This window comes from Chrysemys picta, chromosome 1, assembly GCF_011386835.1.
Source record: "Chrysemys picta bellii isolate R12L10 chromosome 1, ASM1138683v2, whole genome shotgun sequence".
Lineage (NCBI taxonomy): Eukaryota > Metazoa > Chordata > Testudines > Emydidae > Chrysemys > Chrysemys picta.
In genome coordinates, this window is record NC_088791.1 from 92,697,394 (window position 1) to 92,722,815 (window position 25,422).

The following is a 25,422-nucleotide window of genomic DNA, read 5'->3' on the forward strand; positions in this document are numbered from 1 at the left end:
GATCTGTCTTTTGTCTTCCAGTTGATGAGAAACGCAAGTCCAAGACAACTCACACAGTGCTACTGGAGATAATCAAAGAAGAAGGCCTGTAAGTACAGATGTTCACAATTATCTTGATAAAAGTAAACGTTCAGAAGTGCTGGGCATGTGCATCCAGTGAGCCTCCATATATCTGGATATACTACTCTCCATATATCATTCTCTTCATTTGTCTGGATTCTCTGGGGCATCAGTTTCTAATCATACAGGTGCAGTCTCCTTTTAGATAACCTAGCCACCTTGAATAATAAGCTGTTTTGGGATATGCTTTCCAGTCAAAGGTTCATTCTTTCTTCTCCCCCATCACCTGGAGAACCCCACAAACCCCTGTTGGGACCCAGTATGGAGAATTAGGATCCTGTGTAGCAGAAGTTAACCTTCATGACCTTGCACAGAGCTATGCTGTAGGAGTTGCATGCCTGACCGCAGAACCTTGTTGAAAAGTACTGACTGACAAGTAGGTGTGTATGTAACCCTCCCTTGGAGCGCTCACTCCAAGAATTCCTGGTATTTTACACTAGAGTAGAGTTGTCTATCCTAGCCAGGTTCCAGTTTGCATAATAACATTTTGCCTTTTTCAGACTTTACCCATGCAATTACAATTGGTGAAACTAGGAGTTTGTCTACACTTAAAACTCCCATTGACATAGGTAATCTACCTCCCCAAGAGGCAGTAGTTAGGTTGACTGAAGAATTCTGTTGACCTAGCGCTGACTACACCGCTTATGGGTGAGGATTTTTTGCATCCCTGGCAGACTTATTTTTCCAGTGTAGACCAGGCCTAGGTTAAACACTTTTCCTACCCCCTAAAAATAGAAGAGGAGTGAAAGAGGAATACACTGACATGGATGGCATGATTTTGTGACCTGAGAATCATGCAGAATCAACAATAAAATGTGTGTAAGGCTCTGGGAAAGCAAATGCCAAAAAGTAAGAGTGAGCATGGGGAGGAAAAAACACTTGTAAACCAGTTGATACCATCTTTGGCTCACAGTTCTGTATTTCCATTATCTACTCTGAGGAATTTATAGAAGGTATAAACAGTTACAGAAATCAAGGAGCCCACAATAAGAGAGAGATTTGAGGATGTAATAGTTGGATTTGAAAGACTGTAAAAATGAGACTTTGTACACCTACAGCAAAATTGAAAATCCAAGTTCTTCGAATGCTTGCACATGTCCATTTCACTTCAAGTGTGTGTGTGCCAGTGCACCCAAGGCAGTCAATTTTTTCCCCATGTTGATATCTGTCAGGGTGGTGCATGCGCTCTCAGCAAGCTTCGCTGTGAGCTTAAGGTACAAAGGGCAGAGCTGCCTCAATCCTCCTCAGTTCCTTCTCACCATGGTGGTTGGAATGTGTGTACTCATCACACCTTTCCCTTTCTCTTATGAGATAATGTTTTCTAAAAATTATTATTGTTCATAGTTTTAGTTAGTGTACTTGCTTTTGACAAATTTTTGCTTGTTTTTGTTGGAGCTTTTCAAGCTCAGTCCTGGGGCATGCCTAAGTCCCCAGGGTTTAAGTGCTTTTCTGGCTGTAACAAGTCTATGGTAGTCAGAAATCCTCACTCCCATTGTTTAGGGTTTGAGGGGAGGACCTATTAGGTATAGGTGCCCTATCTGCAAGGGTTTGAGTCTAGGGAAGTGTAGTGAGGCGGTGTGGTTCCCTGCTGCCCTGGAGAGAGACGAGTCCCTCCGGACACCAGAGTGGGCGGAGCCAGGGAACTCTGAGCCCGCCCCCCCAGAGGGTCAGGCGTTGCCTTGGAAGTATAAAGGCCCAACCTCAGGGCTCACTGAGAGAGCAGCTGCCAGGGAGGCCAGACGCCTCCGGCCTAGCTCGCAATTGGGAAACCCCAGTGGCCTGCAGTAAACTCGAGGACTGACCTGACCTGCCCTACGCCAGCTACCTGGAAGAGTTGCCAAGCCTGCCCTGTGCCAGCTACCAGAAGGAGTTGCCGAGTCTACGCCTTTCCAGCTATCCCGAGGAACCCATGGTGCTAGACTCCCCTGAGGACACCACCCTGACCCAGGTACCTCAAGAGGGGGAGTCTGGAAGTAGCCTAGGGGCAGCCGACCCTCATCTGGCTGCAGCACTGCCAGAACCCATGTCAGTGTATTGCGGCCAGGATCCCCACGGACACAGCAGTGGGTCTTCTGCTGCTGCTAGGACCCCAGGCTCGGACGCAGTGGAGTGGGAGGGCCTGCGTCCCCCCGGCCACCCAACTCGCGGGTGGCAGTCTCCCCCTCTCCCAGGCCCTTTGGAACCAAGGGCCTGAGCCTACTGTTTATATACTGTTGTTGCTCAGCCTCTGCCTGAGGGCCTGACTCACCATTGCCCTTCCCTGACCTAGGGCCTGGGCTTACTGTGGCCACAGAGTACGACTCCTGCAGCTGGACTAATTTCCCGCAAGACCTAGTCCCCAATTTAGTGAGGTGGTGTGGGTCCCCACCACCCCAGAGAGAGATGAGCCCCGGCTCACTTCTCTACAGGAAGTAAGACTTCGACACCTCTTCATGGAAACTGCTTTATGCCTCCACTGGAACCTAGCCACTCGGTACACAGGGGTTCAGACTTAATCCATCCAGGATTGCACTACTAGATTGGCAGTATCACCTCGCCAGAGAAAAGATGCCACTCTCCTTGTCTGGTACTGCACAAATGGCAGAAGAAATCAGACAGTTCGCGTTCTTCTAGCCAGAAAAGCCCTCTTCGTTCATGAGGGCTAGGACCGCAACTACGTCACACAGGAAAAAGGTGGGAACTGAGGTTAGATCTCCAGGCCCAGCTAGGCAACTCCCTGGTATCCTAGACTTGACTAGCAATGTAGAGTTGTTGTATCCAGCACCACCTTTGGTACCATGGAGACTGACTGCGTTGTTAGGATCTTCTGCAGCATTAACTTAATTTTCAGTGAATGCTTTGGGACATCTCTCCCTCTTGGTACAGATGACACCTGAGGGACCTCCTTTGCTTCTTGGTTCCAGACTCACCTTTGCTGCAAGACATTGGGGTATGGCATTGCCCATTCATGCAATGCAAGCTTTGGTACCTGTTTCATCCTTGGCACCATGAGGGGCTACGCAGTTTTTGGTACCATTGTGGTGGAACTGGGAGGTGGTGAGGGCTAGCACCTACGTAATGGAAATATTACAAGGGTTGATGTATGTTTCTGGCCCCCAATATTTTCTGCCCCCATACTATCTTGCGAAGGCCAGTGTAGGATCTGGAGAGGGTCTGGAATGGTTGTGTTGGTGCATGGGTTCAGGTTTGCCGCCAGGGAGCAGGTAGCAATAACTCTCCTCTCCTCTTCTTCTTTTACATTGTCTGGGATTAGTGTGCAGGGACCACACAGGGCTGGCTGGGAGAGATGGTCACTCATGTGAGTCCCTAGTCCAGCCGGGTCTGACCGTCCAGCCATTGCTGATAGAGATACCCAGTCCAGAGAGAGCAGGTGTGAGTGTGCCAGCCACTGAGGAACTGGTATAGGAATTGCTGGGATGCCCCATCCCATCCTGGAGCTGGCTACTCCCTCCCTCTGAGTCTTAGTAACTCCCCTTGCTTCCCCTCCTATCCCTCTCTGCTTCCCAATTCACAGCAAGCTTCTGCCTTCCAATCGATACTGATGGTAGCCAAAAGCTGTGCTGTTTAGCAGGGAAGACAAACAGTACCATCAGCAAGAAAGCTGCTAATGCTTCCCATGTTACCATCTACTTCTTGTCCTTCCTGGTCCCAATGTCCTGCTGCATTGCCTGGTACTGCACCACCTTGGCTTTCTGATTATACTTACTCCTCCCTGGAGTCGAAGGTGGGATCATACATTACAGGAGGTCTCAGATTTCCCTTTCTGCTAGTTGAGGTCTTGGCACTGGCATTCTCACTGGACCAGGTCCAGGTATAGGATGCTTTGGAGTTGGTCTCTGATACCATCTCAGATCCAGTAATGGCTTTTTTGGAATCCTCAGGGTGTCCCTCCAGACACTAGGTCCTCATCTCCTGCACCTGCTACTACTAAGTCTCTGTCCAGGCACTCGATTTATTGCCAATCCTAGTACCCGGTAAGTGGTGGAACTTAAATCTCCAGTGTCTGGCCCATGTGGTAAGGAGGTTCAGCAGGCATCAGAACAGGTTGATACTGCAATGTCCTCACTGAACACTTTCTCACCTTCTCCTGATGAAGCCACTGTCTCTGACTTGTCCTCCCTGGTTCCTGACAATTAGTAGATCTATGAGGATGCTCCTTGGTTAACTCCCCAGGAAATGGAGTGTTCCTTTAAATTCAAAACATGCTTTTAAATAGCAGAAAGCCATCCACCAAATGCACTTACCTCATGAATAGGCCCTGAGAAAATCATGGCTTTTTTTTTTAAATTCATGGCAGTGTAATGGTAAAATATAGAATTTTGTGGAATATGCATGATTGCCAAGTCCCCTCCAAACTACTGTGATTTTTTCCAACAGCAGGGAGTTGGAAATGAGCATCCATGTGCACCAGTCTTGTGCTCTGTGCGGCTCCTAACATGCGGCATCATCATCATGTCAGAACAATAGTTTGTGGGAGGGACTCAGGAGCTGGTTTATGTGACGTAAAGTAGGCAGTGCAGCTACTACCCAGAACACACTACAAGCCATACCAGTCACAAGACTGGCTTGCATGAATGCCCACTTCTACCTCTCTGCTGTTTGGAAAATAGTGATACTGGACTAATTTAGCATTTTCTGCACAGTTCATGAAATTGGAATTTTCACAGGACCCTGCTCATGAAATGGAGAAGATTCTCTGTGTGGTCCAACAGAAGGGTACCCCTCCCTTGCAGGCTTCCATATATTTTCTTCTGGATTATCTGCTTCACCTAACAGAAAATAACTCTGTCGGTTCCCTGAGAGTTCACTTGGTGGCTGTTTCCGTATTCCATTCTCCTATAGAAGGAAGATCTGTTTTTTCTAACCTTACTACTGTTAGATTCTTGAAAGGGTTGGACAGGGTCTTCCCATCTGTAAGAGATCCCACACCATCATAGGATCTAAGATTGATTTTGTCAGCTTTAATGGGACCTCCCCTCCCCCTTCTAAGCCTATGACTAGTTGCTCTTTTTCTCATCTCTCAATGAAGGTAGTGTTCCTGGTGGCTATTACTTTGGCTAGTAGCACAACAGAATTTCAGGCTTTAGTTGCTGATCCTCCATCTCCCATATGGTGTTCTATACATGTAAGGTCTGGTTACATCCACACCCTACATTTCTAACTAAAGTGGTGTCAGATTTTCACCAAAATCAGTCTATATACTTACCAACCTTTTTTCCAAAGCCTCACTCTCATAAAGATGAGGGAAAACTCCATACTTTGGACATCCGCAGGGCATTAGTTTATCTGGACAGGACTAAGCAGTTTAGAGTGTCCCGTCAATTATTCATCTCCTTTGCTGACAGATGAAGGGTCAACTCATTCCTCCTCTGAGAATTTCCTCCTGGATTTCTTCCTGTATTCTACTGTGCTATGATATCACTACGTTTTCTACACCTGAGAGAGTTTCAGCACACTGCAAGCAGCATCAGCTGCTTTCTTAGCCAACAGTGACATTTGCAAGGCTGCAACTAGGTCATCTGTTCATATCTTCACCAGTCATTATGCTGTCTCCCAAGCCCCAAAAGATGATGCTAGATTTGTGACAGTTGTGTTGCAGTCCTTGTTCAGCTAGACTCCGATACCCTCCTTGATCTCATACTGTTTGTGAGTCACCTGGAATGGACATGTGCAAACACTTGAAGAAAAAAAATTATATACCTGTTCTGTAACTTGTTCTTCAAGATAAGTTGCATGTGTCCATTCCATGACCCAGCCTCTTTCCCTCTTACATCGGAGTCAAAAATATGGGCTGCTGGTGTGTAGGAATTTGGGGTGGGCTCCGCCCCTTTTACCCTTAGCTGGCACCACAAGCATATGGAGGGCACGTATACTGCCCTAATGGGTACTGCTATGGGAGAAAAAAATCTCCGACACAGGCATGCACCACCTGAAGTGTAATGGCTATGTGCTTCACATATTGAAGAACAACAGTTACCAAACAGGTACGTAACTGTTTTTTTCCTGGCAATGGGAAACTTATTGATTTCCCTCAAGACACTTAAGAGCCCTAGATAAAGCTAGTTTTGGAGAAATGGATGGGACAACTGGAAAAACAATAAAAGGTGCAAGATCCCAAGCATACTGTGGGTGTTAGTTGGCAAAGGCTCCTTTCACGCTATACAAATATTTGTGGTAGTGGAATTTGTTTTTTAAAAACCGGTTTCGCTAACACAAGTTTTCTTCTTAGGCTCTTGTCTGCACCAGGAAAACACTGTTCTTAACGTGTCAAAAACTGCTTTATCTATTTCCTCTCACTCCCACCTTTCTCAAATGACATTGAAAACAGTTTTCTGCTGGTGTGGTCTAGTTCATCTTGCTGATGTGAACTAGATGAGACAAGTTCAACACCTGGATAAAATTCAGAACAGTAACTTGGACTTTACTCTTATCACCAGAACAGGTTTGGATTGAGGGTACTGGTAACTTGAGCCACTAAAATAAACTGATTTTTCTTATCTTCGATGTTTGCTGTTTTGCACTTCTGGAGGTTTCTTCTGAAAAAATATTTGTAATCAGATCATCGGAAGTATCTCTGATTTTTATGAAGACTTTGGGGCTTTATTTTGTTTTTAAATAGAGTATATGGTTCATATAAGGTGTATATATATTTTTCCTGAGATAGAAGGGACCAGAAACATGCAAGAGTTGGTTTTTCCTTCTCCATCTTCTTTCTCCCCACCAGTAACTGTACTACTGATAGTTAATCATGGAAGCCTGTAACTTTAGAAACTTAACTCTTTGTACTTTCCCAACTAAATGGGGGAATGTTGATATGTACAATTTGAAGATACACCGACTATAGATTTCCCGAGTCTGTTTCTCTTTTCACTTATACCAGCCTTTGTAACTTCACTTATTTCAGTGGAATTACTCATGAGTGTTATCAGTATAAGCAAAGAATTGAGTGCTTTATTTTAACCAGTAATAGAGTTAAGAATTATATTGAGTCAGTGTGATTGTTACTGGTTGGAAATTGTCTCAATATAATGGTATTATATATAGTGCCAGCTGTGTGAATCTTCCCACAAACATACAAAGAAAATTAAATAAACGCAATTTTTAAAAATTGTGTGCTGTCCCTGGCAAAGAGTAGATGTTGTTTTCTATCCCAAAGGTACAGTATTTCAGTAGCATATAAACAATTCCTCTATTGATGGATTTGCAAAACACTTTGGGATCCTTGTGGATGAAAGCCACTGTATAACTCCTTCTTGGGTCCACAACTCTGTTCTCTGTGGATCTGTTTAACCAATGGCTTCCAGTATGTTTTTTCTCTTTGGAGGCCTGATCCAAAGTCTGTTGAACCAATGGAAAAATTCACATTGACTTCAGTGAGCTTTGGGTCAGATCCCAGATGCTTTAAATTTATAATGGTAGTTTTCTGACCCTTACTTTGCCTGTTGTTTTTTCTCCTCAGCCTGGCACCATATCGAGGGTGGTTCCCTGTTATTTCCAGCCTCTGCTGCTCCAATTTTGTCTATTTTTATACATTTAACAGTCTCAGAGCTCTCTGGGTCAAAGGCCAACATTCAACCACAGGAAAAGATTTGGTCCTGGGGTTTGTTGCAGGTAATGGAACCTATAAGGCATGATGACATAGTATGTCATAACATGAGATTCTGTGAAATTCAGATTTTTAACCAAATTACATAATGACCATGCTTTATGAAGCCCATTGGAGGTCATGTTGCCTGGGTGTTTTGTATTTTGTATCTTATAGAGAACCGCTTCATATTATGGCTCTCTTTATTTGTCATACATATTTATTCTAGGTCTTCTACCACCCCACATTCTCTGTGTGCATGGGTGTAGGCGTATATATACACACACAATTATAAAATGATTTCTGTTGAACGCTCGGACAAAAAAAAAATCCGATATTGAGTCATTTTCTCTATGTAATGTACCCATTACCATGGTACTTAGATGCCATTATCTTCCAGGACAGATCAAAGTGGGAGTAGATTTCCTACTGATATTAGAGTTCTTTGTTAAAGAAGATTTTTGCAATATTTTGAATAACTAAATCTTCTTTAACTAGGTTTTGAATCAGTAGCTTTTACCACCATCATTGAATCATGTGGAGTAGAACTTCCAGCAGATATCTAAGGCCTTGTCTACACTACGAGAGTAGTTCGATTTTACTTGCATCGAATTTTTGTAATCGATATTGCAAAGTCGAACGTGTGTGTCCACACTAAGGACAGTAATTCGACTTTGTGCGTCCACACTAACGGTGATAGCGTCGACATTCGAAGCGGTGCACTGTGGTCAGCTATCCCACAGTTCCCGCAGTCCCCTCTGCCCATTGGAATTCTGGGTGTAGCCGGCAATGCCTTCTGGGTAACAAAATGAGTCGAGGGTGCTTTTGGGAAACTGTCGTCATCCGTCCATCACTCCCGCCCTCCCTCCCTGAAAGCGCCGGCGGGAAAACAGTTTGCGCGCTTTTCCAGTCATTGACAGCGCGGACGCCACTGTACTCCGAGCATGGAGCCCGCTGCGACCATCGCTGCAGTTGTGGCCGCTCTCAACGTCTCGCAGCTTATCATAAAGGTTTCCCTGAGGCAGATGCAGAAAAGTCAGGCAAGGAGGCTACGGCACCGCGGTGATGTCCTGAAGTCTGAGAGTAGCACAGACCTGTCAGAAAGCAGGCGACCCAGCGCCGAGGACATCACAGTGGCAATGGGTCATGTTGATGCCGTGGAACGGCGATTCTGGGCACGGGAGACAAGCACTGAGTGGTGGGACCGCATAGTGCTGCAGGTCTGGGATGAATCCCAGTGGCTGCGAAACTTTCGCATGCGGAAGGGAACTTTCCTGGAACTTTGTGAGTTGCTGTCCCCTGCCCTGAAGCGCAGTGACACCCGGTTGCGAGCTGCACTGAGTGTACAGAAGCGAGTGGCCATAGCCCTGTGGAAGCTTGCAACGCCAGACAGCTACCGGTCAGTCGCGAACCAGTTTGGGGTGGGCAAATCTACCGTGGGGGTTGTTGTGATGCAAGTAGCGAAGGCAATCGTTGATGTACTGCTGCCAAAGGTAGTGACCCTGGGAAACGTGGAGGCGATCATAGATGGCTTCGCAGCGATGGGATTCCCAAACTGCGGTGGGGCCATAGATGGAACTCACATCCCTATCCTGGCACCGGACCACCAGGCCACCCAGTACATTAACCGAAAGGGATACTTTTCCATGGTGCTGCAAGCACTGGTGGACCACAGGGGACGTTTTACCAACATCTACGTGGGATGGCCGGGCAAGGTTCATGACGCTCGTGTTTTCAGGAACTCTGGTCTGTTTAGACGGCTGCAACAAGGTATTTACTTCCCGGACCACAAAATAACTGTTGGGGATGTGGAGATGCCTATAGTCATCCTCGGGGACCCAGCCTACCCGCTAATGCCCTGGCTCATGAAGCCCTATACTGGCGCCCTGGACACTGAAAAAGAACTCTTCAACTACCGGCTGAGCAAGTGCAGAATGGTGGTGGAGTGTGCTTTTGGCCGTCTCAAGGGGAGATGGAGAAGCTTACTGACTCGCTGTGATCTCAGCGAAACCAATATCCCCATTGTTATAGCAGCTTGCTGTGTGCTCCACAATCTCTGTGAGAGCAAGGGGGAGACCTTTATGGCGGGGTGGGAGGTTGAGGAAAATAGCCTGGCTGGTGATTACTCACAGCCAGACAGCCGGGCGATTAGAAGAGACCAGCGGGAAGCGCTGTGCATCCGGGAGGCTTTGAAAGCAAAGTTCCTGAGTGAGCAGGGTAACCTGTGATTTTATAGTTTGTGTACTGAGAAGCTAAACCTGCCCCCGTTTCTTTACCCAGGTAATGTTGACTATCCTATCCAGTTACATACCCCCTTCACCCCCCCTCCAACACACGTGTCGAAATAAAAATAGTTCTACTTTGTTAAAGCACACCGTTTTCTTTAATACTGTTTTAGCGGGAATTTTTTAAAACTGGGACGCAGACTGTGGTGCGGGGCGGGTCTAGTGTTGTGATGCGAATGCAGCTTCTAAACTCAAGGATTGACAGGCTCCGCTGCGGTGGGATGCTTGTTTCAACGGAGCCTGTCACCCCTCCTGATCGGGACTGTGTGTATGGGAGGTCTATTTGACTTTGTGGCAGGGGGAGGACGGTTACAGATCCCATGCTGTGTGGCTCTGTGATCCTGTCTAAGGACCGGCGCTTAAGATCTGTAACTGCCCTCCCCCGCCACAAAGTCACAGAGCAACCCACCCCCCCCAACATTACATCAAAACAACCTCCCAGACTAACCGGGGCAACTAGTCACTGCATCACTGCACTGTGTATGTGCCCTGCTGCTGTGCCTGCCCCCGACTATGTACCCTGCCAAAGGAGACTGTCCTGTCCAATTTCCAACCCCCTTTCCCCTCCTCCTCCAAAAGAACATGATTGAAACAGTAGTTAACAGAAACGAATTTTTTATTATCAACTACACATGGCATTGGGAGGTGAAACTTGGACGTGGGCTTGTGTCAGGCGGGAAGGAAAGAACTTTTCAAATTTTGGGAAATGAGAGCCTTCTGCTACTAGAGCTCTCTGCAGGGGTGGAGTGAGAGTTAGCAGGGACTCTGCCGCCTCTCCTTCTTTGCACTTTGGGTGAGGTGGGTATGGGACTTGGTGGCGGGGGAGGGCGGTTAGAGATGGACTGCAGCGGGGCTCTGTCCTCCTGCCTCCGTTCCTGCAGAACATCCACAAGGCGCCGGAGCGTGTCCGTTTGCTCCCTCAGTAGTCCAAGCAGCGTTTGAGTCGCCTGCTGGTCTTCCTGCCGCCACCTCTCCTCCCGATCCATGTTGGCTTGGTGCATTCGGGTCAAGTTCTCCCGCCACTGGGTCTGCTGTGCTGCCTGGGCTTGGGAAGAGGCCATAAGCTCAGAGAACATGTCCTCCCGTGTCCTCTTCTTCCTACGCCTAATCCGCGCTAGCCTCTGGGAGTGTGATTCCAGGCTAGGTTGTGAGACAGTCGCAGACGGGGCTGTGGAAATGGGAAAAAGGGAGTGAATTCCTCTGAAAGATAAATGTAGTTGTGAACAAAGAACATAGTCTTTCTCTGTGAACAAGACCATGCACAGCACCTTTCACATGCGCACTCAGCACAAGGTCGAATTCTCGGCCTTCGCATTCTGTGCCTGGGGTCTTGAACAGCACATTTGAGAAGCGAGGCAGCACAACGGAATTTCTGTTGCAGGCAGACATGGTAAGCCGTACACTTGTGGCAGTTTAAAACTTTTATATTACCACTGGCCTCATTTCACATTTAAATCAATGTCAGTCCCTGCTGCCAGCAATCCGGCAAGCGGGAACTCTGCCCCTGTCCCACCCCCTCGCGGCTGTCCCCGGGAATGATCCCTTTCGGCTGCCCCTCTCCCGCCTCCACCGCGTGGCTGCAAACCAGCGGTGACAGTTCTGTAAAGGAACGGGAAAGCAGTCCCAACACTAACATTCCCCTACCTAATTAAAAGCAGGTCACCATGGCCGACATCACCCTGATGAGGATCTCCGAGAGCGACAAAGAGAGAATGCTCCGGGAAAGCCTCCAAAGACCAGGGCCGTATGCCGCCCTGCTGTGCAGAGCAATGATTCCCGAGTACCTGATAATCTCGTGGCGCGGCAACGTGTCGTACTTCGGAGGACCCAATAAGGCCGCTCTCCCCAAGAACCTCATGCAACGGCTTTCAAGTTACCTCCAGGAGAGCTTCATCGAGATGTCCCAGGAGGATTACTGCTCTATCCCCGCACATATAGACCGCATTTTACTGTAGCTGCAGTAGCAGGGAATACACAGTAGAGCGGCTTGTGCAGGACAATCACTGAAAACCGGACATTGCTAGATTTCTTTTCAAAACTTGCACTGCCCCTTACTAAACCGTTAAGCGCCTAGGGCACACTAATCATGAACAACCCATTCTTTTAATTGTTAATATTCCTGTTTTGTTAAAAATAAATGTTTAGATGTTTACAACACTTACTGGCTGATCCTTCACCAGATTCTGTGTCCGGGGTAATGGCTGGGGACGCTTCGTAGGGGATCTCTGTAAGGGTGATGAAGAGATCCTGGCTGTCGGGGAAATCAGCGTTGTGAGAGCTGCCAACTGCCTCGCCCTCCTCATCTCCTTCCTCATCTTCCCCGTCCCCTAACATGTCTGAGGAACCGGCCGTGGACAGTATCCCATCCTCAGAGTCCACGGTCACTGGTGGGGTAGTGGTGGCGGCAGCACCGAGGATGGAATGCAGTGCCTCGTAGAAACGGGATGTCTGGGGATGGGATCCGGAGCGTCCGTTTGCCTCTTTGGTCTTCTGGTAGCCTTGTCTCAGCTCCTTGATTTTCACGCGGCACTGCGTTGCATCCCGGCTGTATCCTCTCTCTGCCATGTCTTTAGAGATCTTCTCGTAGATCTTTGCATTCCTTCTTTTGGATCGCAGCTCGGAAAGCACGGACTCATCGCCCCACACAGCGATGAGATCCAAGACTTCACGATCAGTCCATGCTGGGGCTCTCTTTCTATTCCCAGACTGCACGGCCATCACTGCTGGAGAGCTCTGCATCGTTGCCAGTGCTGCTGTGCTCGCCACGATGTCCAGACAGGAAATGAGATTCAAACTGGCCAGACAGGAAAAGGAATTCAAATTCAAATTTTCCCGGGGCTTTTCCTGTGTGGCTGGTCAGAGCATCCGAGCTCGCACTGCTGTCCAGAGCGTCAACAGAGTGGTGCACTGTGGGATAGCTCCCGGAGCTATTAGCGTCGATTTCCATCCACACCTAGCCTAATTCGACATGGCCATGTCGAATTTAGCGCTACTCCCCTCGTCGGGGAGGAGTACAGAAGTCGAATTAAAGAGACCTCTATGTCGAACTAAATAGCATCGCAGTGTGGACGGGTGCAGGGTTAATTCGATTTAACGGCGCTAACTTCGACATAAACGCCTAGTGTAGACCAGGCCTAACAGATGAGAGGTCTTCCTTTGCAGGCAACAAAACTAGATTGGAAGAGTTTTAACAAAACTTGTCAGGTTTCTAAAAATTCCCAAAGCTGTAAACAACATGACTTCTCTTATAACTGAGTCTAGCTGGATGGTGACTAATAGATATGCTTTTCAACATGTTGGGCCAAATTAATCCCGGAAGTAACCCCATTGAAGACTGTCTTGGAATTTGCTTGACCTAAGGAACCTTTAATTAGTTGTTGAAAAACCCATTGTTTTGACTTCTTTGGCCTCATTGGAGAAACTACAGAAATAATTTTAGTTAGAAGTTATGTAATTACCTTTGCTGTGTGTTGATCTTTTTTAAAATTCCTGCTAAGTAGTTTTCTATACTATGTGAATTACTACTGAATTAGTTTGTACATTGAAATTAAAGAAGGAAAAAATGTAGAAAGACATACCCATTGTTTCTGTTTTACTTTTGTTAAGTTTTATTTTCTTCTCCTTGTGGGGTGCTTTTGTATTAGGTGTCGTGAACGTACTCTTGACCACTCCACTCTGGGTCGTGAACACACGACTGAAACTGCAGGGAGCAAAGTTTAGAAATGAAGATATTGTACCAACCAACTACAAGGGCATTGTGGGTAAGCACCTGGTGAAGTCATTTTTCTCAGTGAATTTCATGTTTGTGAAAAAGATTGGATTGATGGCTCTGAAGACCAAAGACCCTTATCCACAGTAGCGTAAGTCTCCCACCCTCCTTGTATGTGTGCACGGTGCCCATTGTTGATCCTGAAGAGGGCCCCACCTAAGGGAGGAGGGTTGTACAGTCTTCCTGACCCATTCAGTTCTTGAACTTTTTTGTAGAAACTGGCAAGGAAGCCAACTTTTGCCAGTTCTGGTTGTAGCTGTTAGGGTTGTGGACACTTATTCTGCTAGGCCCACAAATTGATTTCATATAGGTTATTGACTAGCCAATGAGGTAACAGTGGCTTCCAGTCATCACTGAACTGGACTAAAGTTTGAACTGTCAGTCTAGAAATATGAGACTTTATTTACCATCATTAATCTCCTGAGCTATCCAGTCCTCCAAACTGTCTCCATTTTTTGAAATAGGCCTCAGTGCTCTATTCCTGTATAGCTCCTATATAGTAAATGTTCTATTGGTGGAGGTAGGATATACATCCCATGATTCCGGAGGGGGGTAGGGAGGTTCTTGCTGCCTGAGAACTCCAGAGAGTGACCTTATGACCATGACCCAGTGCTGCTGACTGTTCATTAGTTTAAAAGGCAAAAGAAGAAGTGTATCACAGGGAGCAGTGGGTCCAGGCTGCTGAGATGACCCGTACACAATGGAGGATGATATTCAAAATGTAGAATTAATCATACCCTTTGCAATCAGAATGTCACTCTGTATGTTAAGAATTCCTGTTGCTTCGCTCCATTTTCCACTTCAGATGCCTTTCATCAGATAATAAGGGATGAAGGAGTCTTGGCTTTGTGGAATGGTACTTTCCCCTCCTTGCTGCTGGTCTTCAATCCTGCCATACAGTTCATGTTCTATGAAGGGTTTAAACGAAAGCTTTTGAAGACACGACTGCAGGTGAGAGTAATAGATTTTTGAGATCAGAAGAAACTGTTATGATTATCTAGTGCAGCGGTTCTCCAACTGTGGGTCGCGACCCTGTTTTAATGGGTCTTGCTAATTAGACTTGCTAGGGCTCAGGGCTGAAACCAAAATCTGAGCCACATCCCATCCCCAAGGGCTGAAGCCCTCAAGCTTCAGCGCCCCCCAGGATGGCAGGGCTTGGATTTTTGCCTTGGCCCCCCAGCCTGGGGTTGTGGGGCTCAGGCTTCAGTCCCCCCTCCCGGGGTCATGTAGTAATTTTTGTTGTCAGAAGGGGGTCAGGGTGCAATGACGTTTGAGAAATCCTGATCTAGTATGACCTCCTGTATATCACAGACCATACAACCTCAACTACTAGCTTCTTGATGAAGCCCATAATTTCTGTTTGAGTTATAGTTTATCTTTTAGAGAGAGCGTCATTCCTGATTTCAAATGATGGAGAATCAACTGCATCCCTAAGGAAGTTGTTCCAGTAATTCATTCCCCTCAGTTTAAAAAAAAATTAAATTAATACTTATTTCTAGTCTGAATTTGTCTTGCTTTAGCTTCCAACTATTGATCTTAGTATGCCTTTCTCTGCTAGATTTAAATTCTATTGTCAGAAATCTTTTCCTTATGTGGGTACTTGTAGACCATAATCAAGTCACCTCTTACTTTGTGTCACAGGAATACTTTGTGTATTCCCCCTCTGTGGTCCATGAAGGGCACCCTCTATTAGGATCCTGGCTCCCCAGCCATCACCTCTCTTGGGTGGAGACCCATGTCTCTCTCCCTCCTGACCAGGGATTTTGCAGGTTGCCCAATTCCCTGCCTACAGTTTGGGTTTCCCAGCAAGTCAGACTTTCTAAGCAAGCCTGCTTTGCTTTCTCGCCAGACGCTATAAGCAGCAGAATTGCCCGTAGTCATAGTGTACTACACAGCTTGTCCTAAGCAAGCATATTTATTCTTAAGGTGAAAGCATTATAGAGAAAACAAATTAAAAACAATAGAAGAACATATGTTGCTAATAAGCTTACCAGAGAGAACCTCATTTCCAACAAGGGCTCTGGCAAGTGATCAATCCTTCACATCTCACCAGCGGGGTTTCTGTGCTGACGTGTTCATAACAGCTGTTAGTTCAGAACAAGAATCCCCATGAATCTGTGAATCATTCCTTTGTACAGTTTGGGCCTCTGATATTGTCCTCAAGTAACAGGTAATCAGCAGATGGTCCTTCCTCATGGTGAAACTTCAAAAGGATGAGTTCTTGCATAATCTGTGTGTGTATATGCAAATATAGTGTGTGTGTATATACATATATACACACACACACACACTATATAAAACAGACTCTTAAGGCCAAAGTGACTGAACTTGAGGAGCTAAGGGAGACAGAGAGCCACATAGAGGAGACTTTCAGGGACACAATAGAGCGGTCTCACTCCAGTTTGACAGCCTCTCTGCTGGATGATGGAGGATGAAAGTCTCAGATAAGGAGAACTTCAGGCTAGAGCGGAGGGAAACTGTCCCATAGTTGGGGACTTTCAGATGACGTGCTAAAGGAGCACTCAAGGAAGATAAGGCCATTGTGGAGAAACAAAATGAATCTTTGCATAGGTCTTCACTGCAGACGATGTGGGGGAGATCCGCACACCTGAGCCATTCTTTTTAGGTGACAGATCTGAGGTGTCAGTAGAGGTGGTTTCAGAACAAATTGATAAACAGTAATAGGTCACCAGGACCAGATGGTATTCACCTAAAAGCTCTGAAAGAACTCAAATATGAATTTGCAGAACTACTAACTCTGGTATGTAACCTATTGCTAAATCAGCCTGTCTACCAGATGACTGGAAGGTAAGTAATGTAATACCTATTTTTAAAAAAGGCTCAAGAGATTATCCTGGCAATTACAGGCCAGTAAGTATCTGGCAAATTGGTTGAAACTATAGTAAAAAACAGAATTGTGAAGACACATATATGAACATGATATGTTGCAGAATAGTCAACATGGCTTTTGTAAAGGGAAAAATCATGTCTCACCAATCTGTGAGAATTCTTTGAGGGAGTCAGCAAGCATGTGGACAAAAGTGATCCAGTTGATATAGTGTACTTGGACTTTCAGAAAGTCTTTGACAGGTCCCACACCAAAGGCTCTTAAGCAAAGTAAGCAGTCATGGACTAAGAGGGAAGTCCTCTCATGGTTCAGTACTGGTTAAAAGATAGGAAACAAAGGGTAGGAAGAAATGGTCAGTTTTTACAACAGAGTGGGGTAAATAGCAGGGTCCCTGTAGTGAGGCAGATTGGCTGCCCACAAACCCGGAGGGGGAGGGGCCCCTCACTTTGAACCCTGGTGGGCGGAGCCACTCCATGCTCAACCCTCCCACCGGACGTTCAGGGGGCGGGGCAGGAAGTACAAAAGGCGGGCTAGATAACTCAGTTGGGGCCCAGCCACCGGAGGAACCAGATGCCTCCTGCAAGCTCCTGAGCTGGAATGCTGCCACAGACCCCGAGGAAGCTGAGTACTAGCCAGGGCCATTTACAGACCCGAACATGGAGGAGCTCCAAACCCTGACAGAGGCCCTCTTCCTGGATGACCCTCTACAGAGCCAGGTGTGTCCTGAGGGGGAGTTAGGAAGTGGCCCAGGGGTAGCTGACCCCTGTCTGGCTGCAACGCTGCCAGCGAATGAGTCACCGTGTTGTGGTCAGGATCTCTGCTGACCCAGTGGCAGACCACTCTGCCACTGCTAGGGCCCTGGACCGGGACGCAGTGAGTGGGTGGGCCTGCGTCCCCCCTGCCACCCCAATCCGTGAGTGGCAGTCTCCCCCTCTCTTAGGCAAGAAGCCTGCGCTTGTCAGCCCTCCGCTAGAGTTAGGAGACCCGACTGTTTTGCAGCTCAGCCTGAGTACAGGCCTGAGCTCTCAGACTCTTTGTTGCCCCACCCTGACCAGGGGCTGGGCTCTGTAACCGTGTTTGTCGTTCAGCCCTGATCACAGACCCATGCTCACGTCTCCCGTCGTCCCGCTGATTCCCCACTCCAGGGGACCTCCCAGAGACGTAGTGAGGCGAATTGGCCACCCACAGACCCAGAGGGGGAGGGGCCATTCCCCCCAATGGACTGCAGTCCCCAAAGGATCTGTACTGGGACCTTTGCTGTTCAACATTCATAAATTATCTGGAAAAAGGGGTAAACTGTGAAGTGGCAAAATTTGCAGACTATGAAATTACTCAAGGTACTTAAGTCCAAAACTGACTGTGAGGACTTGCAAAGGGATCTCTCTTGACTAGATGACAAAATAGCAGATGAAATTCAGTGTTAAGTGCAAAGTACAGTAACTCCTCACTTAACATTGTAGTTATGTTCCTGAAAAATGCAACTTTAAGCAAAACGATGTTAAGCGAATCCAATTTCCCCATAAGAATTAATGTAAATGGGGGGGTTAGGTTCCAGGGAAATTTTTTTCACCAGACAAAAAACTATATATTATATAGCTCTATACACAGTATACGTTTTAAACAAACAGTTTAATACTGTTCACGGCTATGATGGTTGTGATGCTTGGTTGAGGTGGTGAAGTTAGAGGGTGGAAGAGGGAGGGATATTTCCCAGGGAATGCCTTGCTGCTAAATCAGTGGTTCTCAAACTTTTGTACTGGTGACCCCTTTCACATAGCAAGCCTCTGAGTGCGACCCCCCCCCTTATAAATTAAAAATACTTTTTTATATATTTAACACCATTTTAAATGTTGGAAGCAAAGCAGGGTTTGGGGTGGAGGCTGACAGCTCGCGACCCCCCATGTAATAGCCTCGTGACCCCCTGAGGGGTCCCGACCCCCAATTTGAGAACCCCTGATGAACTAGCACTGGGCTGAGCCCTGAAGGGTTAACACATTGTTGTTAATGTAGCCTCGCATTCTACAAGGCAGCAGGAACACAAGGGAGGGGAGACAGCATAGCAGACAGAGACAGACACACACCTCGTGTGTGGGAGAGAAAGAGAAATGCACACTGCCCTTTTAAGTAAGCTGACTCACTCTTAAGTGTATTGTCTTTAAGTGGATCAGGAAGTTGAGACAGTAGCTGCTGCTCCAGGCTCTCTCTGTCTCTCTCCCTTGTGTCCCCACCCTGCTCTATATGGAGGAGAAGGGGTAAGCGGGGTGTCAGAGCAGGGGGGAGGGGGACACCCTGACATTAACCCCCTCCTCCCCCCTCCCCCATACAGGGAGCAGCTCCAAGACAGAGGGCAGGAGCAGCACATGGCAGTGGGGGGAGGGATAGTTGCAATTGCTAGCCTGCTGGCAGCTGCTGCACAGGGAACTTAGGGGAGCGGGGAGCTGATAGGGGGCTGCCGGTCCACCCTGGTTCCAAGCCCCCACCAGCTAGCTGCAACGGGCTGCTCTTCCTGCAAGCAGTGGACAAAGCAGGCGGCTGCCAAACAACGTTAGAAGGGAGCATTACACAACTTTAAACAAGCATGTTCCCTAATTGATCAGCAACGTAACAACGAAACAACGTTAACCGGGACGACGTTAAGTGAGGAGTTACTGTAATGCACATTGGAAAACATACTCCCAACTATACCTAAAAAATGATGGGGTCTATATTAGCTGTTATCACTCCTGAAAGAGATCTTGGCGTCATTGTGGATAGTTCTCTGGAAACATTCACTCAATACGCAGCGGTGGTCAAAAAAAGCTAACAGAATGTTAGGAACCATTAGGAGAGGGATAGATAAAACAGAAAATATCATAATGCCACTGTACAAATCCATGGTACACCCACACTGAATATTGTGTGCAGTTTTCATCCCATCTCAAAAAGGTATATTAGAATTGGAAAAAGTATAGAAATGGGCAACAAAAATGATTAAGGGTATGGAACAGCTTCCATATGAGGAGAGATTAAAAAGTGTGACTTTTCAGCTTGGAAAAGAGATGACTAAGAGAGGACATGATAGAGGTCTATAAAATCATGAAGGGTGTGGAGAAAGTGAGTAGGGAAGTGTTACCTATCTCTTCACATAACACAAGAACTTAGGGGGTCACACAATTAAATTAATAGGCAGCAGGTTTAAAACAAACAAAAGGAAGTACTGTATTTTTTCACACAAAGCACAGTCAATCTGTGGAATTCCTTGCCATGGGATGTTTTGAACACCAAAAATATAATTGGGTTTAAAAAAAGGATTAGTAAATTCATGGAGGATAGGTCCATCAATGGCTATTAGCCAAGATGATCAGGGGTATAACCCCATGCTCCAGGTGTCCCTAAACTTCCAACTTGCTAGAAGCATCTGGCACTGGCCACTGAGAGAGACAGGATCCTGGGGTAGATGGATCATTAGTCTGACTTATGGTCATTCTTCTGTCTTATGTATTCATCTTCCCCAGAAATTTCCTGGGAAACCCACTTAATTTTAAAAGTTCACTTATCTGACTTTTGAAGCTCTAGGGTCTACATTAGTCATGTCTCTCCCTCTAGAGATGTTAATACAATTCCACAACATTACATAAACATTTGTATTATTAATACAATGAACTCCTAAGATACTTAAACTTAATTTAATAAGGTTTAGCTTTTTTCAATATGGTTTGTCCAGGATATCACTGGAAATTGCCATATTTGTCATACCCTTCTCTTGGATAAATTAAATATATTGAGCTTCTTAAAGCTTACTATGAGGCATATATTCAAGACCTCAAATCATTCTTGTAGCTTTTTTCTGAACCCTTTTCAATTTTTCAACATCCTTTTTGAAGTGTGGACACCAGAAGTGGACAGAGTATTCCAGGAATGGTCTCACCAATGCTGTGTATGATGCCACCTTTCTACTCCTACTTGATATTCCCCTACTTATGCATCCAAGGATTGTATTTGCCCTCTTAGTGACAACATTGCACTGGGAGCTCATGTTCATTTGGTTATCTACAATTACACCTAAGCCCTTTTCACTGTCACTGCATTCCAGGATACTGTCTCGCATCTTGTAAGTGCAACCTACATTTGTTGTTCTTAGATATCTGTCCTTGCATTTTAGGAGCGACAAGGTGGATAAGATATCTTTTATTGGACTAAGTTCTGTTGGTGAAAGAGACAAATGTTTAAGCTTCCCAGAGCTCTTCTTCAGGTCTGAAATAGATAGCTGTGTCATAAATAAATACAAGATGGGACAGATGAAGTATAAGAGGTTAACACATGTTGCAAGAAACCACTTAAAACGAAGTGGGCAATTAACACCTCTGCAGTCACAGGACAGAGGAGAGTTAGTAGATTACAAATTGTTGAAATGAACCATAAAACTAGTCTCTGCTGAAACCATGAGTTTTTAGTGTCTAGCAGAGTTATACATTTAAATTCCTGTGCTTGTCTTTTGAAGGTGTTATGCAGGTTTCCTTTGAGGATGAGGACTGATAGGTTAGATACAGAGTGATCGCTTTGTGAAAAGTGTTTGCCCATGGGTGATAGGGTTTTTTTTTTGGCTGTTATCATGTTTCTATATGAGTTCATTCAACAGCATAGTGATTATATGGTTTCACCAACGTAGTTGTTCCTGGCACATCAAATGTGAAGCCCAAAAACTTGTCTGTTTCACCAACAGACATTGGTCCAATAAAAGATAATATTTCACCAACTTTGTCTATTTCATATCTTGGCACCAACATGGCTACAACACTGCAACCTTGCATTTTAATATAGCCAAATGCATGTTGTTCAAACGAGCCCATCTTACTAAGCAATCCAGACTCATCTGCATGACTCACCTATTTCCATCATTATTTACTGCTCCACCAATTTTGTGTCATTGCAAATTTTACCAGCCTTGATTTTATATTTCCTTCCAGACCATTGACAAAGATATTGAATAGCATTGAACCAAGAACAGATTCCACCAAGGCCCCACTAGAAATCCCCCGAGGAGGAGGATTCCCCATTTGCAATTACTTTTTATGACCTATTTAATATAGGCTACATTGATTTTTGTATAGATCTTATTTTTTATCAGAATGTCATCCAGGACTAAATCAGTGCCTTACAGACGTCCAAGTATATTATGTCAACACAATTATCTTTATCAACCAAACTTGTAAGTTATTCAAAAACAGTACCAAATTTGTTTGACAAGACCTATTTTCCATAAAACCCTGTTGATTGGCATTCACTGTGCTTCCTTTTTTAAATTATCTACAGATCGTGTCCATATCAACCTTCCCATGGTTTTGCCTGGGAGTGATGTCAGACTAACTACCCTATACCTGGGTCATCACATTTACTCTTTTTTAAATATTGACAGAACATTTCCTTTTTTCTGAGTTCTCTGGAGCTTCCCCAGTATTCCAAGATTTATTAACAATCAACATCAGTGGTTCAGAGTGCTCCCTGGTCCAATTCTTTTAATACCCCTGGATGCAAATTATCTGGTCCTTACAGTTTTAAAATGCTTAACTTTAATAGTTGCGCTTTAATATTTGCCATAGGTATTGATGGAATAGAAAGTATTTCCTTATCTCTGTAAGATATGAATACGTCAGGCTGCTTTATTCCAAATACAGAACAGAAATATTTATTGACTATTTCTGCCTTTTCTGCATTGCTATTGACAATTTTACCATCCTTATCTACTGTTGGATCTATACCATTGTTAGGATTTCATTTGTTCCTGATATATTTAAAGAATTCCTTATTGTCCTTAATCCTACTGGCCATAGTAATTTTTTTATTTTTTTTATACCTTTATTTTCCTTTGTCAACTGTTGCATTTCCTAACTGCTGATTTATACTCATTGCTATCCACTTTCCTATTTTTCCATATGTTATATGTATTCTTTTTTATTTTAATTGATACTTCCATTTCCTCTTTTAACTAGGATTTCTTTTCACACAAGAAGCCTTCTTATGTGTGTAACAGGATTCCCGGGATGCAGCCTGGAACTATGGGACCGCTGTGCCCCCTTAACTCTCCAGCCTGTCACTCACAGTGATAAACGCTTTGCTAGTGCCTCCGGGCACCATTATCACTCAGCACAACCGCATATGCAGCTCCACACCCAGCTAGATTACATGAGTGCTCCTAGAGCCACTCATGAATCACACAAAGAAAGGCACCAGCCAAATCCCCCCAGCTCCCAGCCTTGTACCTCAGGAATATACCATCTTGCACTGCTAAAGATGAGCAGTGCAAATTTATTAATTGGTTCACCACTTTATCAATGGAAAGTGGATATACACTAGCCTTTGCAAACCTGAGCAGATTTACCACACACTTCAGGCAAATTCACGGGTAAAGATAAACAGCTAAACAAATGTATTGACTACAAAAGATAGATTTTAAGTGATATTAAGTGATGGGCAAAAAGTCAGAGTTAGTTACCAAAAGAAAAGAAAATATAAGCACGCAGTCTAAACTCTTAACCTTATTAGACTGGGCAACATCTAGATTAAGCAGTTTTTTTGACCCCGCTGGATATTGCAGTCCTTAATATACAGGTTTGTCCCTTAAACCTGGGCCAGTTTCTTCTGTTGGAGTTTCCAGTCTTCTGAGTGTCTTTGTTGCTTGCAGCATAGATGGGGGCAAGAGAAAGGCAAAGCATGTGGCCCCTGTGTTCTGTTTTATACCCTTAGTCCATGTACTTGGAGAACACAAGTCCAGGCATGTCTGATGGGCATTGCTGAGTCACAAGGTGAAGCAATACCCTGGTGTGTCTCCTGTGGGTGAGTCATTGAATTATAACTCCTCTGCTGGACAATGGCTGGTGATATCTGTTCAGCATCTGTTGGTTACCTCTTCCCTCATCATTGTCTCCTTTGAGCTAGTATCTGGGCACTTCCCACACCCACAGCATATTTTAGTGAAAACCATATAACACAATTCTTATAATTTCGTATGCATTGATGATATACATATTTAGATAGAACAATGGCTTCCAGCAGATCATAACCTTTCCCCTGATATCTTACATGGCATGCTTTATATGCAAGATTACAATTATATATCAATGAGGAATATGGGGGTTACAGGACGCTCCCACAAAGTATAGAATGTCACAATGTGATTGCAGATTTGTGGGTTTCCTGGGCATGTAAAAAAGCATTCTTTAACTCTTCATTATCACTTTTATTTTTATGTTTAAATGTTTTCTCCCACTCAATTTTTCTCATGTTTGTTTTTAGCACCAGCAATTTGTTCATTTTTAAAGCACCAAGTACGTATATATTACTGGTCAGGACTACATTCTGTTTGCACACAACAAATGAAATTAGTGTTTGATCATGTGCATCTGAGCAATCATCAGTTTTTAGGTCAATGATCAGTTCATCTTTATTGCTTAGACTGAGGTCTAATAGTGCAACCAACTTGGGGTAATTCTGTATGTTTGACACACTGTTTTTTTGTGCTAGAAAGTTACCATCTATAAATTTTAGAACTCAAGGATGCTTTACTAATGGCAGCATGAGAACTCTAACATATGTTTCGATGATGGAAATAACCCTTGATAACTCAGTGTTTCTAAACATTAAGGCCCAGCTTGACAAAGCCCTGGCTGGGACGATTTAGTTGGTGTTGGTCCTGCTTTGAGCAGGGGATTGGACTAGATGACCTCCTGAGGTCTCTTCCAACCCTAATCTTCTATGATTCTATGATTGCAGATAGATGTTTATGGATCTGCTCATCCTATTCCCTTATCTGCTTTAATGGCCTGTAACAGATCTCCACCAGTACCTCATCTTGTGATTTATCAGATCATTGAACCATAAGCAGTTCAGATCCTGTTCCTCTCAATTGTCAATAACTTTAAAGCTCATAATGGTATCTTTCATGTAGAGTGCCATCCCCCTCCCTTCTACCTGCTCTTTTTGCTAAATAGGGTGTATCCAGTGACTTTAAAACATTCCAGTCATGTGGCTCCTCCCACTGGGTTTCAGTAATGGAGATATTAGATATGAAAGAGGTTGTTGTAAATCCTCTCTCTAACTGTGTGGGTTTATTTATAGTTTTGACCCTGAAAAGGGAGAAGTATCAGAAATTCCATGAAGTCCACTAGGGATTTTGCTATTGATTTTATGTGGAAAGCACTCAGACATTATGGTGATAGGTATAAAACTGTAACATCTGATCTGTTTCTTCATGCAAGTAATATTTTCCTTACACTGTTGAACAGCTTACCTCTTTGGATGCATTCGTCATTGGTGCAGTAGCTAAGGCAGTTGCCACCACCATCACCTACCCCATGCAGACAGTACAATCAATTTTGCGGGTGAGTATTTGTTACGCTGAAAATAGGTCCATCTAACTCCAGGCGAAGGCAGCTCTGCCTCTGGAGGCCACTACTGTACAACCCAAGCCCTGTCTATTCATGAGTCTTTGCTAGACGGACTTCTCTTATCTTGCTGATTATGTTGAAGGTCATTGGCAGGTCTCACCATTTGTAAGGGCCTAGACTTGGGCTTTTTTGTTGCCTTGCCAATGGAGCCTGCCGGAACTTCAGTAGGCATAGGGCAGTCTCCTAAGCAGCTAATAGTAATTACAATATAATACATTTGTGTAGTGTCTTTCACAAAAACTCTTGAGGCACCTTACAATTTAAGTGCTGCATAAAATGTGGATTTAAAGGCTGCATAAAATGTGGATTCTGAATATAAATAGAAAATAGGTTCCATAACCATGGAAAATAAATTTTAAAGACTAAATACTAAAGAGCAAATGATTGAAGGT

General features: G+C 45.0%; 2 protein-coding genes across 8 annotated transcripts in view; one reads left to right on the top strand and one right to left on the bottom strand.

The window, feature by feature from the left end:
- SLC25A17 (solute carrier family 25 member 17) overlaps positions 1–25,422 on the top strand; it is a 421,378-nt gene that overhangs the window by 392,836 nt on the left and 3,120 nt on the right. For 6 of the 7 annotated variants that reach the window (XM_065580672.1, XM_065580667.1, XM_005302557.3 and 3 more), the window contains 5 exons: positions 22–88; positions 7,580–7,731; positions 13,635–13,751; positions 14,565–14,710; positions 24,869–24,964. In XM_065580672.1, the coding sequence (XP_065436744.1) occupies positions 22–88; positions 7,580–7,731; positions 13,635–13,751; positions 14,565–14,710; positions 24,869–24,964 (578 nt within the window). The remainder of the gene's footprint in view (positions 1–21; positions 89–7,579; positions 7,732–13,634; positions 13,752–14,564; positions 14,711–24,868; positions 24,965–25,422) is intronic. The other variant, XM_024100049.3, reaches the window with a different exon arrangement.
- Positions 10,589–12,729, bottom strand: LOC135980745 (uncharacterized). The gene is made up of 2 exons (XM_065580645.1): positions 12,153–12,729; positions 10,589–11,158 (listed from the first exon to the last, which is right to left on the bottom strand). The coding sequence occupies exons 1-2, from the start codon at positions 12,727–12,729 to the stop codon at positions 10,683–10,685; spliced, it is 1,053 nt and encodes a 350-aa protein (XP_065436717.1). The 3' UTR covers positions 10,589–10,682.